Source organism: Solanum stenotomum, chromosome 6 (genome assembly GCF_019186545.1).
Source record: "Solanum stenotomum isolate F172 chromosome 6, ASM1918654v1, whole genome shotgun sequence".
NCBI lineage: Eukaryota > Viridiplantae > Streptophyta > Magnoliopsida > Solanales > Solanaceae > Solanum > Solanum stenotomum.
Window position 1 is genome coordinate 45,250,668 of NC_064287.1, and position 14,822 is coordinate 45,265,489.

Genomic DNA, 14,822 nt, shown 5'->3' on the forward strand with positions numbered 1-14,822 from the left:
TTATGGGTCGGTTTGGATCGGTTATTGATCAAAACCAAAATCAAACCAACTTAATCGGTTTTAAAATTATCAAAACCAAACCAAACCAAATATAATATACAGTTATCGGTTTGGTGGTTATCGGTTTTGGTTTGGTTTGGTTCGGTTATTCGGTTATTAACCATACACAAAAATAAAAGAAACAATTCATTCAAAATGTGAAAAAAGTGAACAATCCATTCAAAACGAAAAATAGTTAGAATGACTTAAATTACTGATCTTTCGATCACTAAATTTACCATCAATAAAGCTTTAAAATTCACTATATTGTCCTAGAAGGAAGAGACAATAACATTTTCAGTCCCACAAAGAATTGTCATAGACACTCATATACATGAAATCAATAAGATAAATATTTCATCTTAGACATTTTTGCTTTCAATAAGTAAATTATAAAGAAATTTTAATGAAAATATGTATAAAGTCTTCAAAATTGTTTATAAAAATAATATATTAAGTATGTATATTAATAAAATATGTGTATATAATTCATCGATTCGGTTCGGTTATTTCTTCGGTTTTTTCGAATAAAACCATAACCAAACCAAATACTATTGATTTTCAAACATCTAAAACCAAACCAAACCAAACCCAAATAAAATCGATTTTATTTTATCGATTTGATTCGATTTTTCGATTTGAATCGATTTTTATCCAAACCGTGAACACCCCTAGTCTAGTGTATAAAATATTCAACATTTATTCAAAATCCGAGGGAACATTGCACCCCAAAAGATTGAAATATAGACGATCTACTTTAATACAAAACATTTTAACATCTCAAATGAATAATTTACAATTTCACCTTTTGATATTTTTTTTCCAGTGTGGATATTATCCTCAGCATCAAATTGACAACTTTTCACAATTTGATTTGAACACATGCAAATGGTACTATACATACGTCCTAAACAAGCACAGTTGTATAACTTACTGACCTTACAAATTCCCAATGACACTTTCCAGTAAAGTTAAAAATTTGTAACAAAACATAAAAACTAGAAACTAGAAACTAGAAAGAGAGAGAAAGTAAAACTTGTATTAGGGGTGTACATTACCGGGTTGGTTCGGTTTTTTCAAATATCAAATCAAACTATTTGTGTAAATTTTTTAAATTTATAAACCAAACCAAATTAATAAAATTCGGATTTTTTCAGAATTTTCAACCTCGGATTGGTTCGAATTTTTCAAATACCAAACCAAACCATTGTGCCAAATTTTTAAATTTATGAATCAAACCAAACTAATAAACCTCGGATTTTTTCAAATTTTTGAATTTTTTCGATAAAGTTTGCATGCAAACATATAATTAACTTGTGCTCCAAATATTTCTTTAGTCCAACCAAAATACAAATATCTAAGATGTTTCTTAAAAAAATAACACAAAATATGATATTAGTACTGATGACACAAAAATATTCAATAAAAAATAATAATGATATCATCATATAAAATAAATATTGCAAAGTTATAATGAAAATGATCATAATTTAAAAGTACTAAATCATGCTAAAATAAGTTTAATAAGTATTAGTTACATTACTAAATATTTAAGGAAAATTAAAATTAGATTATGTATTTTAATTGTCTAAACCATGTAAAACTAAAGAACAAATATTCAATATTATTGTCATTCTTAGTGTTGAATTGATTTTCTTTTTGCATTAGTATTAATTTGATTTTGATTTAAGTTTTATTATAATTATCAACATCTATGAACTATAATCTTTGTTGGACCACTTTGAATTCAAAGTTTTAAACTTGAAATAATATATTAAAAGATAAAAACTATGAAATAGTATAAGAAATATTTTAAAATTATATCAAAGTAAATATTTTTATGTATAAAATAAAATTTTAAAATTACATATATAATGTCGGGTTAGTTTGGTCTCAGGTTATTTTTTTTTTTAGTTAAAAGCAAAACCAATCCAAATATAGTCGGTTTTTTTTTCCCAATACCAAACCAAGTCAAACCAAACCACTAGACGAATTTTTTTTCGAGTTAACTCAATTTATTGTTTGATTCGATTTTTGATTTGATTTTGTACACCCCTTAACTTGTACTATCTTCAAAAGAGAAGAATACTAATAGGAAAAAAAATGGCATCTTTTATGTACAAGTTATAAAGTACAAAAACAAACACACCTACTTTTTTTTATTCTTATTCTCCCCATGTTTTTTCTAGCACAAAGCATACTTGTGTTAACCTTCTCATTGCTCTATTAGTCCCTAAATGTCCATTATTAAGAGACATAAGTTATTTGATTATATGTACAACTTGAAAAGACATAAATGAGGCACCAAACTTTTAATGGATGATATGAATGAGTCTTTTCTCAAAATTCGATAACATATTTGAGCTTGTTTCCTAAATAATTTGATTATAGCGTTGAGAAAATTTTAACATATCAAATGATATGTTTCACTTATATTATCACTAAGCTTTCTTCTTTTTTATAACAATAAAACATAATACCTTCTTTTGTCACATTAACTAAACTATGTGAGAGCTGCCTAGTAGTAAATGATCGAAATACCAAATTTGGGGCGCCAGATTAAAAACGAGGAATTTTTTTTTTGATATTCACAAAATGAACTTAAGAAAAATTCATATTTTTATATATAAAATAGAAATTTCTTATTAAAACATAAAATTATAATTTCTTTTTTATAAATAATCTACTAAATCAATTCTCTCGAATAAAATACATGTTAGAAAACGAAATAAGATTATTAAATGTTTTTATTAATTTATCTTTTATTTAATTATGAGTAGTCAAATTTTTACACGTTGCAATCTTTTTCCTTAATATGAAATTTGCTGCGTGACATGTGTGGTGAGCGACTTGTCATAACTCATAACTAAGGTAGAAAATTTGACATAATTTATATTTTAAGAGCAATTCACACATAGTTCAATTATTTTAAAATGACAAAAAGTAAATTCATGACTTTGTTACAGTAATGCCTGACGTTGATGTCGTGTAGCTAATGAGACTACTTCTAAGTTAATCATAAGTTTCAATTTTGAGTGTTGAATATTAGAAAATCACTAATAGGGAGCATTTCGCCCAAATTGACTCTATCCGACACGAGTCTAAATTAATCGAAGTTCAATATGAATACCAAACACATGAACCAAAAAAACAAACCATTTTTCTGATCAAAATATTCTAAAAATCAGAATGCAAATGTGGGACTCTTAAGAGTCTTCAGTCAACATTTACCCCAAGGTACTATTCTGTCTGTATGTTACAGAGAGGGGCCATCAGAAGCCTCTGACAAAGATTGTTGTGCTGATTATTGGATATCCCATCTCACAAAAAAAAATAAATAATATTGGTTATAACTGTCGTTTGCCTAAATAAAGACACATCCATATTTCTGACTTGTCTTGTTTGTAGTATTCAAATTTCAAGAAAATAACTCAACTTACTATTAGCTATGGAAAAAGCATTAGAATGGTTAAGACCACTTGTTGATTCCAAGAATTGGGAATATTGTGTTGTTTGGAAGTTTGGTGATGACCCTTCAAGGTAAAATGTTTTTCTTTTTTAAGTCTTCCTACAATTCTTGTAATTACTTTGATTTGTCATACTCAAGCTTAGGTCTTTCGAAAACAACCTCTCTACTTCCACGAGACTCCACTAGTGCAATTTATGTTATTGTTAGGATTCTTGATATCTAAAATGCAGAGAGTACTTTCTGGCTCTGCCATTCTTGAAAATTGATTTTTTTTGTCCATATGGTGTTTGAGTGTATGTGTGTGTGACTTGTTATGTGTTTGTGGTGTTTAGGTTTATAGAATGGATGGGATGTTGCTGTTCTGGAGCTAATGGAGTTGATGTCAATGTTAAGAGAGAAAATGGAGGAAAACAGAAATTTAGTTCTCTGTGTAGAGATATTCAAGTGCAGCATCCTATTAGAACAAAGGCTTGTGAGGTTTTAGCTCATTTTCCTCATTCTATTTCCCTTTATTCGGGGTATGTTTCTATTTCCCTTTATTCATAAATGTTGTGTTTTTGCTTCCTTTGAGCCGAGGCTCTATGGGAAATAGTAGGTAGGAGTAAGGTCTGTGTACACATCACTTGTGGGACTACATTCTGTATGTTGTTGTACTACTTGAATTCGATTTGTTTAAACATATGTACTATAAAAGGCATGACTATACAAACTAACTTGAACATATGCGAAAACAGGATTCAGGCAGAGGTTGTAACATCAAATGAACCAAAGTGGATTAATCATGCTGAGATTTCCAATTCAAATTTGTCACATGTTAGTATAGCTCTGAAAGTTGAAGTCTTTACTGAACTCTCAAGATTAATTTGAGAGCTGTGTTTTAAACTGAATTCAGCAACTCGTTGCAGGATTTAAAGGGTACCCTGGTATTGATTCCGGTTGCTGGTGGACTGGTTGAGCTTTACAATTCAAAGATGGTAACAATCATTCTCTATTCTCTGATAATGTTAGATAAGTTGTTTGTTAAGTAGTAAATTGGCCATCAATATGCACTGAACTGAAAGACTTAACTACTTACTTTACATTAATTTGCATTGAACAGATATATAAAGATCAGAAGACAATTAATTTCATTATCAATCGCTTCAAACTTGGTTCAGAAGAAGCCAATAGTTCCGTAGCACAGAAAGAAGATCAAATTCTTGATTTCTTTCCCTATGAGAAATTGAACTTTTGTGCTCCTCTCCTGCAATATGCCACAAGTTTTCCTTCAAGTGCACCTCATATTTCTCAAGTATCTGAATCTAGTGCTAATCCCAGCATTCAAGGATCATCGACCGGTTCCATTCCTTCAAATGAACTTACATTGTGTCATTCACCTCCTGACCATTTATCGCACAATGTACCTTTAAGTCAATCTACTGAAGGGTATTTTGAGCACACGGAACTTCAGTGCAGTGGAAACTTGTCAAGAATGGAAGACACTACTTTTCCTTGGAAACAAGAAAACTATATAGTAGCAGGAGATATGTTCGGTATGGGTAAGAAAAGGCAAAAGGGACCTTATCAGTCGAAGAATCTTGTCACAGAGAGAAAACGAAGGAACAGAATCAAAGATGGTCTTTTTACTCTTCGAGCTTTAGTTCCCAACATCACTAAGGTTGCTAATAAAGCAACTCATCTTATATTTTATGTCTATATGTCATTCAAAGTTTTGACACTATCCTTGCTTGATTTCTTTCAGATGGATAAAGTTGCAATACTTGGAGACGCAATTGACTATATAAATGAACTGCAAGAAAAAGTAAAGTTATATGAAACCGAGCTCAACAAAATAGAAGCGGAAGTTACCAACAATGAAACTCCTGAAATGGTCCTATCAGACATGACTGAAATGTCCAAAGTTACTGGACAAACAAATGAGAAAACACAAATTTCAGTTAATACAACTGATAGGACGAGAATGGAGGTGCTGGACGTTGCTCGATTTCTTTCTGTTTCTTTCTATTGCTTTACAGGTGCCTTAGAGTCTCCTTGATATTTTGCATTGCAGGTGGAAGTGAATCAAATTGGTGCAAGAGAGTTCTTGTTGAAGGTTTCTGGATCACGTAAACCTGGTGGATTTACGCGGTTGATGGAGGCCATGAATTACTTAGGACTTGAGCTAGTAAATGTGAGTTGTACCACGTCTGGAGGGGAGATCGTGACCGTTTACATAGTAGAGGTAAATTTCAATATCTTCTTATGCTAGTCTCCGTTAATCCTTCATAAATGTTATTGTACTCATTTCGAATCCTCCAAAAAAAATAAAGCGTAACATTAACATTTGAAGGATCCGACATGGATGTTTTCCATGCATTTTGACATCTACTTGCTTCTTGCAGGCAAATGTGGACAGAGTTCTTGATGCACAGAAACTGAGATCTTCACTAATTGAGCTGACAAGTTGAACATATATATCTTTTGTTGAGTCATATATTAACTGTTTAGTTTGTCAATCATTTGACTTAGTTATTAGCTACTTAGCTTGCAGAAACCAATCAATCAATTGACTATGTAAAAAGATAGAGGATGGTCTCAACTTGTTGTGAACTTATTATATGAATTAAAAAATCTAGAATTTAAGAATCTTCGGGTGTTCGAAGAATCTCACGTTTATATTAATCGAATGAATACATAATACATGTGAATCACATTGTTAACTAATCAATATTTTCATCCAAGTTTTACACTTAATCATCATAATTAATACACTTTCTGTCCTAATTTTTGTGATATTGTTAAATCAGGCACAAAATTTAGGAAATAACGAAAGAGTTTATTATGTTTACCAAATTGCCCTTATTAAAGTTACTTAATACTTTATTTTTAATTAACTTTTCTTAATAATAAAGTGTTAAGCAGGACTCATAAAGTCAAATTTCTAGTCAAATAAAACCGAGGTGCAAATTTAAAACATCCAAAAGAAGACAAAGTTCTTGTTTGACAATTAAATTTCTTTTGACATTTAGGATTGCTGGATAAAGTAAATTAAACTTACTTTCGAAGTAATAAGCGCGATTATTGAAAAGGTTCTTTTGGATTAATTGCTTCACATGCATGTGATATTTACGCTAAATTAAAAGATGCATGACATATATTTATAAATTGAATGAAAAACAGATGCATACACAACATCGCAAGAAATGATATAATAACCATAGAGCTCGAATGGAGATTTTTTTATTGATTAATATATGGCCTTTATAACCTATAAATAATATTTTTTACCTTATTGTAAAGGTGTTGATCCCAAGGAATATAATAGCAACTCTCGGATCCAGTACAATCATTCATCATCGGAGCTAATTAAATGCTTAACACGACTTTCTATAATAACATTATTATTTTTATCTCGTTTTTACTTGCGTTATCTAATACAATTAGTGGCTAATAATCCAAATCTAACGAGTAAAACTGAGATTCGTATTCTTGATCTCATATAAATTTAATTGTAGTGTTTTCTGATAAATAACTTCATCACTAAATTAAAAAGTATTTATTGTTGTCGATCTGTATTACTAAGATACTTAGAACAATAATTTTGCAGAACTTTATAAGAAATAACAAACTTCAAAGTATATTTTCAAAATCAAACAGTAGAATTTATATATGCAGAACAAGAATAGTTCAGAAAATTCGTTGTTTAAAACTGAGAGGAGACTCCTCTATTTATAGTCAACAAAAAATAGTATGAACAAGTGTTTATTGTGTCTTATCGAAAAAGCCATAACACTTTGAAAAAATCACAACTTTTTGGAAAATTCACAATCTTTTGGAAAAGTCACAATCTTTCCAAAAAATCGCACCCCTTCAAAAAAAAGTGTGAACTCTTCAGAAAAATCACAACTCCTAAGAAAAAATCACAAATCTCAATTTTCTATTCATACTTTTTAAAACCGAACATTTATAAATATAGTTATCTGTATTAGTACGTACTAGTTACTTGCTAACACGTAACTATTGAATTAATTAACAAGTTTCGTATCATGTGAACACACAAAACGAACAACATCGAGAAATTATAATTTGAAAAGTCAATTGGACAATTGAATAATATACTCCTAGCAAAATTAAAACAATAAATTAAGTCGATTTTTCTCTTCCTTAACACAGACACATTCCTCTCTTTCCACATATATAAATATTAAAATTAAATAAAATCCTCCACTTCTTTTTACTATAAATTATTTCTTTACAACAAAAGTTGACAAAAACTTCCAAATCTGAGGTCAGATTTCTCCTTTTCCCCTCTTCTTTGTCTCCCTTTTCTCACCTTTTTTTTTTGGCTTTCTTTTAAGTCTTGTAATAAATGGAATTATAACACTTTCTTAGAGCCTAAGTTTCTCCAACTATTTATCTAAATTCATTTTTCTATTTTCTTACTTACTTTTTACATGGATCAATTTGGAGATCATAATGATCAAGTTTCCATGACAATAGAAAATAAAAAAATGTTACTCTCTTTCGATTCAGAAGTTGAGTCTCCTAGTCCAACATTACATAATTCCTTCAGGTCAGAGACGAATTCAAAATTTAATTTCATTAATTCAACTTCTACATTATCATATGATACTCAAAATTTTAGTAATTGTTCGCGTATAAATAATTATTTTGATTCGATTGTATTATCAGGTCGTTCAAGAGAAATGGGATGATCGAATTAGAGGAACGTAACAAAGAACATGAGTTAATTAAGGCGGGCTTTCTTAGTGGAATGGGGCATTTAGGAAAGGAAGTTGAAATTGTGGGTATACATAAGAATTCATGTTCAACTATATTGGGGCAAGCGAGGTTAGAAAGTTTTCATATTTATTCCGAAGCAATGCGGAAGAAATGTGGTGGAAATGCTAATATTAAATATGCTTGGTTTGGTTCTTCCAAAGATGAAATTTGTAATATTATTTCACATGGATTTTCTACAATTACTGAACCAAAATCTGGAGGATGTTTTGGTATTGGTGTTCATCTTTATCCTGCAAATATCCACGGGTAAGCAATGAAACATTTAGTATTCTGTTTCAATTTATGTGTCACAATTTTGTTTTTAATTCGCGAACAAAAAATGAATGTCATATGATTGCTTTTGATGAAATGATTTTTATTCACACAGTATTTTAGAGGATAAAATTTAAAAATAACTTTTCTTTTTGAATTTGATGTCAAGTCAAACAATATCTGAGATTAATTAATTATTTTTATTTTATTTTTGCTGTGTTGAAGGGTATTATCGGCATTGGAAGATGAGAATGGATTAAGGCATATGTTACTTTGCAGAGTAATATTAGGAAATACAGAAGTAATTGAAGCTTCATCCAAACAATTTCGGCCAACTTGTCAAGATTTTGACTCTGGGGTTGACAATTATTTGGCTCCTAAAACATACATAATTTGGCCTTCTAATATGAATTCTCATATTTTACCAAATTTTGTAGTAAGTTTTAGATGTCCTAGTTGCTTATTAGGTAAGCAATTCAAGATTTATAATTTTGTTTTATGTCATATAAAGTATAGGGGTCTATCGTTTGGTAGTGGATTTGAATGTGAATTATGCAGATATCAAATACTGTATAATTGTCTAACCAGCTACCGAACGATAGACCCCTCTTAGTATACGAGATTGAAGGATGATATATTATTATTTTTGTTTATTTTCTTAGGTGCTTCTTCGAAAATCAAGAAGATTTTTCCGAAGTCGAATTCTCGCATAAAGTTTCATGATTTATTGCATGTGCTTTCCAAATATTTACATCCATCAAGAATGGTTTTGATCTCAAAATACTATGAAGATTTTCAGGTGACTTTTTTTTTTTAATTATCCAATTTTGTGTGAGTAAATTTTTTAATTTATTATTATTCTATGTAATTAATTATGTGATGTCTTTTAATGTATAGAAAAATAAGATCACAAAATTAGTACTACTTCGAAAATTGAGGCAAATAGCTGGAGATACGTCGTTAAGAGCTGTCATGAAATTGTATCCAAATACTACTATTTAAGGTACAACTTCCTACATATATTTTATTTAAATAACTTGGTGCATTAATTAATGGCCTTTAAACCACCATGTAAATATTTTTTCTTATTTTTTGTAAGATATCATCGATTTTTTTTTCTTTTTGTTTTTCTAATTTCATCGTTTATATAATGTTTAGTTGCAAATAGGAGAAAAGAGCTTGTTGATTCCGTGAGAACGACGTGATCAGGTTGCTAACGATATCATGATGGTGGAGTTTGTCAAGTGTGAAAATAAAATTTTCCCTTGTTTTTTCTATTACAACAAGTTTTTTTTTTTTATTTCTAAATTAGTATAGTATTTAATCGATGTACAGATCATATTAAAAAGAAACTTTCGTAATGTGCTGAATAATATTAATTATATATTGAATTTGTTTAACCCAACCAAACATGAGAAAATTAAAAAATGTTTTCCTTCATACCAAACACACCCCTAGTTTCTTAATTAATTCAATTAACTCAATAGTAAAATCTGTTGAAATAAACGAAAACAAATCACATAATCATGGAATAACGTTTTTGTTCCTTGTATTCTTTTATGGGAAAGGCTCAAATATGTTATCGAATTTTTAGAAAAGGCTTATTAATGTCATCCATTAAAAGTTTAGTTCGTCTATGCTATTTCCGTTTGAGAAAAGGTTCATCCATGCCATTATATTGTTAACCGAATAGTATAGACGAGCCAAACTTTTAACGGATTACATAAATGAGCATTTTCTAAAAGTTGGATCGCATATTTGAGCTTTTTTTTAGTATGATGGCATAGATGATTAATATTTTCTAAAAGTATAGATGATTAATATCATTATACTAATACCTAAATACTAAATACCCACTTTTTGAAAGTTGGATGTCATAGATATAATATGATATAGTATGATTACTATTTACGTAATACTTATTTAATTAAAATTTTTTGTAGCTTTTTTATTTAGTGCAAGGGTAAAAATAATGATAATTCAACTTGCACTTTGAATATATATAATATGATGATATATATGTATATATGTATGTATGCATGCATGAAAATTGTAGGAGAAAAATATAAGTGTGAATTGATGAATGATTTGTTACAATTTGTTCACCAAATATTTTTCCTTGTACACAACAAAAAAAATGCCTAAATTGTGGGGATTTCTACACCCCTGTCACACCCCGAGTCTACACCCTGGGCGGGACTGACACTCGAGAACCATTGTTGGCCCCAAGCGAACCCTTGGTCTGACTTACTTACTTAGCGGAAGACTTTAAGTATTAAGAAAAGAACTCAAATGCAAGATGTCTCAAACTAAATTCATAATGTTTTAGAAATAAACATTTAACTTAGCCAAAGTGGCAACTCAAATATGAACATAAGCCAATAACAAAGTAAAGACAAATGAACTAACTAATTGTCTATCTATGAAACCTCTAATAACTGAGATGGATGTCGGGACAAGACCCACGACATCCTAATGAACTAAATACTGAAAAGCAATAAAAAGAGATCCTCCGGAAGCAAGGAGACTCACCAACAAACTCTGAAGCTCAACTAGAATCAACGATGCGCTGGATGTTGATCCTAGTTACCTGTGTTTGCATCATTAAAAGATGCAGGCCAAATGGCATCAGTACATTGAATGTACGAGTATGCGAGGGGAAATCTAAAACAAGACATAAGCTTAAAAGGAACTAAAAGAAACACTTACCTTGGCTTTACTCAACTCATGAACAACTTAACTCAATATAAAACAATAAAACACATGCAATATATAGAAGTCCTTTAAACCAGTAGAAAACAGCTTAGTTCGTTAAAGAAAATGCAATAACAAACTCAACTTTACTCATATAATAAAGTAATATAGTTTCTGTGGGAGTTTCTCTAACCGACAACCACCACTATGAGCCTAAGTGGTGATACAACGTCTTGCCCACGCTGCCAGAACTGTCTTATACTTTGTCGTCATATAGAACGCCTCAACTGAGTGGATCCACTAGTCTATGCTAAAAAACACTTAAGGAACATCTAAAAAGTATGATCCTTTACTACCCATGCCATGATGGCTACATGGTTTATGGAGACTTGAGTTATTATGAACTCGCATCCCCATATCGGTGCTCAATACTACTCCCAAAATATACTTAGCTCATATGTTTTTTTAAAACAAAACTCCTTTCTTTGGTTTGAGATAATTACTCAAAACTTAGCTTAATTGCTCTCTTGGAAATCGGTGTTTCCTTTCTTGCTCAAATGTAAAAATATTTTAACTCTTGGGAATACTTAGTTCCCGTATAATCTTTGAAGAAATGAACTTGTACTCTTACTCTTTACTCAACTCAATGCTTAAGTCTTAAAACAAAGTTAAAACGTTTGTAAAAGACTTTGGGAAAACTTTATGAATTTCTCTTAACTTGACTCTTAACTTTCCTTGACTTGACTCTTAACTTTTCTTGAATTGAATTATGGATTGAAGGTTGTGGTTTGTGATAGGAAAGATCTCATGATGTTTAGGAGTGTTTTTACATAGCTAAACTTGAGAAAAATCAAGAAATCACTGCCTGAAAGCAGGTCCGCAATGCGGAGATGTATTTAATTGTTTGGTCGTGAAAATAACTTTTGAGGCAGAATGGTCCGTGACCGCTCTGTCACGCTTCGAGCCTAAACCCTAGGCGGGACCGGCACCCGGAGACCATTACTGGCCCCAAGCGAACCTTTGGCCTAACTTTCTTAACTCAGCGGAAACCTAACTCAACAGAATAACTCAATGCAAATGCAAGTTTACAAACAACTTACTTATAAAATCTGGCCACAAAGGCAACTCGAATCTCAAAATAGAGTATTTACATATATACATAGATGAGAGACTCAAAACTAACTGACTAACTGTCTAAGATGCCTTCAAAACTAACTGACTAACTGTCTAAGATGCCTCTAGAATACTGAGAGGGATGTTGGGACAGACCCCGCAACACCCTAATAAAACAAGACTAAGAATACAAAATAATTGAGTCCTCCAGAATGAAAGGAGGCTCACCACTGACTCTGGAGTGCTCAGCTGGATCATCGACGTGCAGGATGCTGATCCGGGGTACCTGTATCTGCATCGTCATAAGATGCAGGCCAACTGACATCAGTACATTGAATGTACGAGTATGCGAGATGGAAAGCTAATCCGCAACTTAAGCTTGAAAAGGGTACAAGAGAACACTTACCTTGGCTTTGAACGACTCATGAATAACTGAACTCAATATATAAAGCAATAAGACACATGCAATATTTCAAACTTGTAAAACAGTGTAAACAACTTAGTTCGTTAATGATAAAACAATAACAAACTCAACTCTACTTATATAAAAGTAATATAACTTTAATGGGAGATTCTTTAACCGACAACCATCACTATGAGCCCTAGTGGTGGTACAACGTTTTACCTCACGTTGCCCAAGGACCATCCTATACCTTGCCGTGATATAGGACCTTACTTTTGCTTAGTGGATCCACTAGCCTAATCTTACGTGATCATCTAAAAAGAATGATACGGCAAGTCCCATGTTGTCGCATGGTTCTTATGGAGAGTTGAGTTCATATGAACTCGTGTCCCCAATTCGGTGCTCAATACTACTCCCAAAAATACTTTGGCTCATAAGTGTCTTTAAACACATCTTTTTTTAATTGAGATAATTACTCAAAACTTAGCCCAAAGGCTCTTTTGGAAAACATGGTTCCCCTTTTACTCAAATGTAAAACATTTACAAACCTCTTTGGGAATACTTAGTTCCCTAATAGTTTTTGAGAAATGGACTTAACTTTATACTCTTGACTTAACTTGAAACTCGAGACTCTTTACTTAACTTGAAACTCTATACTCTTGCTTGACTTGAAACTTGAAACGAAGTTAAAACGTTCAATAACGACTCTTGAAAAGCTTTGAGGACTTGCTTGGACTTACTACTTAACTTTACTTGACTTGACTCTACCTTCACCTTGACTTCGATCCTAACTTGCCTTGAATTGAACTATGGATTCAAGGTATATGAACACATGTTTATGGATGAATTCGGGATGTCTAAATGTACCTTAGAGTGTTGGAAACAACTATAGAACATAGGTACAATACCAAGGAACATGCATGAGAAAGTGTGGAAAGAAAGGGGGAACTTGGTGTCCTTGGCGCTCTGCAAGTCGCGGAGCACCAGCCCTCGAAGCTTAGAAGGCCAGCTGAGGCACTCTGTAGGGCGCGGCGCCCCAAGGGGTGAAGTTCAGAACACTTTTTGGGTTGCTCTGCAAGGCGCGACGCGCCACCCCTTTTCCCCGACAACCTCGACTTTTCTCCTTCTTTTCTCCAACTCTAAACCTTCTAAACTTCAAGGTTTCCAGCCCCAAACATTTAGAATAAAAAATCCCTCAACATACAATAGATTTCAACCCAAACACAACCAGAAACATGCCCAAATCAACAACGGACTTCAACAACACAATCAACAACACCAACAACACAACCCAACAACTTCAACAACATATCCATTCTTTTCTCAATAATAAAAATGAGTTTGATGTGTGGGGGAAAGGATCAACCCAACACTAAGAATTCACATACCTAGTAGGGTTCACCCCCGACGATATCCACGACGATCTTTGACGGAAACTTGTTTGATCTCCTCTTTCTTCTCTTCTTCTCCTCTTCACTCACAAGCCCTAGCTCTCACTCTTTAAAATGGGACCAAATGATCCAAAAATCAGCCTAACACAACAATATAACCACAAAATAAATAGCTAGGGAAAAGATCAAAATGCCCTTAAAATTTCCGGACGGATCCCCTGCCAACTGCCCAATTTTCAAGGGGTATAACTCGCTCATACGAACTCGGAATCGAGAAAACTCGGTGGCGTTGGAAAGATCATTCCACAAGCTTCACAATCATAACTGGAACTACTCCTAACTCATGCTGAGCTAGGAGTTGGGACTTCTCAAAGTTGGCCAAAACTCACTGATTTCCCACACTTAAACCAAATTTCCAGATTTTGAATTTTATTCCAAAAATGACTATTTCCGATTTTTAAGCCTCTTCATAGTTATTTCAACTTACCGGATGTTACAGTATCTCCCCCTTGGGAACATTCGTCTTCGTATGAGGTTACTCTTACAAGGCTAAGGATGCAATATCAACTCAAACACCCAGCAAACAACTATGCAAACGCAACAACAACAATATGCTCATGATGATTAAAAGAGAACTAAGAAGGAAATTAATACCTTAATCTGCATTTCCTCCGGATTC

The 14,822-nt window shown here is 32.1% G+C and overlaps 3 protein-coding genes across 4 annotated transcripts in view; all 3 read left to right on the forward strand.

The window, feature by feature from the left end:
• LOC125867017 (suppressor of mec-8 and unc-52 protein homolog 2) overlaps positions 1-14,822 on the forward strand; it is a 460,057-nt gene that overhangs the window by 103,241 nt on the left and 341,994 nt on the right. The gene's annotated exons all lie outside the window — the stretch shown is intronic.
• Positions 3,430-6,113, forward strand: LOC125867021 (transcription factor bHLH90). The gene is made up of 8 exons (XM_049547440.1): positions 3,430-3,579; positions 3,841-4,026; positions 4,243-4,321; positions 4,414-4,482; positions 4,608-5,165; positions 5,250-5,474; positions 5,559-5,729; positions 5,890-6,113. The coding sequence occupies exons 1-8, from the start codon at positions 3,488-3,490 to the stop codon at positions 5,953-5,955; spliced, it is 1,446 nt and encodes a 481-aa protein (XP_049403397.1). The 5' UTR covers positions 3,430-3,487; the 3' UTR covers positions 5,956-6,113.
• On the forward strand, positions 7,939-9,884 carry LOC125867036 (probable inactive poly [ADP-ribose] polymerase SRO2). 2 transcript variants are annotated; one of them, XM_049547458.1, is made up of 6 exons: positions 7,939-8,060; positions 8,180-8,536; positions 8,768-9,009; positions 9,205-9,341; positions 9,440-9,545; positions 9,701-9,884. In XM_049547458.1, the coding sequence occupies exons 1-5, from the start codon at positions 7,942-7,944 to the stop codon at positions 9,542-9,544; spliced, it is 960 nt and encodes a 319-aa protein (XP_049403415.1). In that variant the 5' UTR covers positions 7,939-7,941; the 3' UTR covers position 9,545; positions 9,701-9,884. The 2 variants fall into 2 exon arrangements, with proteins under 2 accessions (XP_049403415.1, XP_049403416.1); XM_049547459.1 differs by lacking the exon at positions 9,701-9,884 and having other exon boundaries at positions 9,440-9,551.

What these genes read in the sequence shown, in the direction of transcription:
- LOC125867021 (XM_049547440.1), top strand. Translation starts at nt 3,488, where the DNA reads ATGGAAAAAGCATTAGAATGGTTAAGACCACTTGTTGATTCCAAGAAT. An exon ending in TTTGGTGATGACCCTTCAAG is followed by an intron (nt 3,580 to 3,840) that starts GTAAAATGTTTT and finishes TGTGGTGTTTAG; the next exon opens with GTTTATAGAATGGATGGGAT. An exon ending in AGCTTTACAATTCAAAGATG is followed by an intron (nt 4,483 to 4,607) that starts GTAACAATCATT and finishes TGCATTGAACAG; the next exon opens with ATATATAAAGATCAGAAGAC.
- LOC125867036 (XM_049547458.1), top strand. Translation starts at nt 7,942, where the DNA reads ATGGATCAATTTGGAGATCATAATGATCAAGTTTCCATGACAATAGAA. An exon ending in ATGTCCTAGTTGCTTATTAG is followed by an intron (nt 9,010 to 9,204) that starts GTAAGCAATTCA and finishes TTATTTTCTTAG; the next exon opens with GTGCTTCTTCGAAAATCAAG. An exon ending in AATACTATGAAGATTTTCAG is followed by an intron (nt 9,342 to 9,439) that starts GTGACTTTTTTT and finishes TTTAATGTATAG; the next exon opens with AAAAATAAGATCACAAAATT.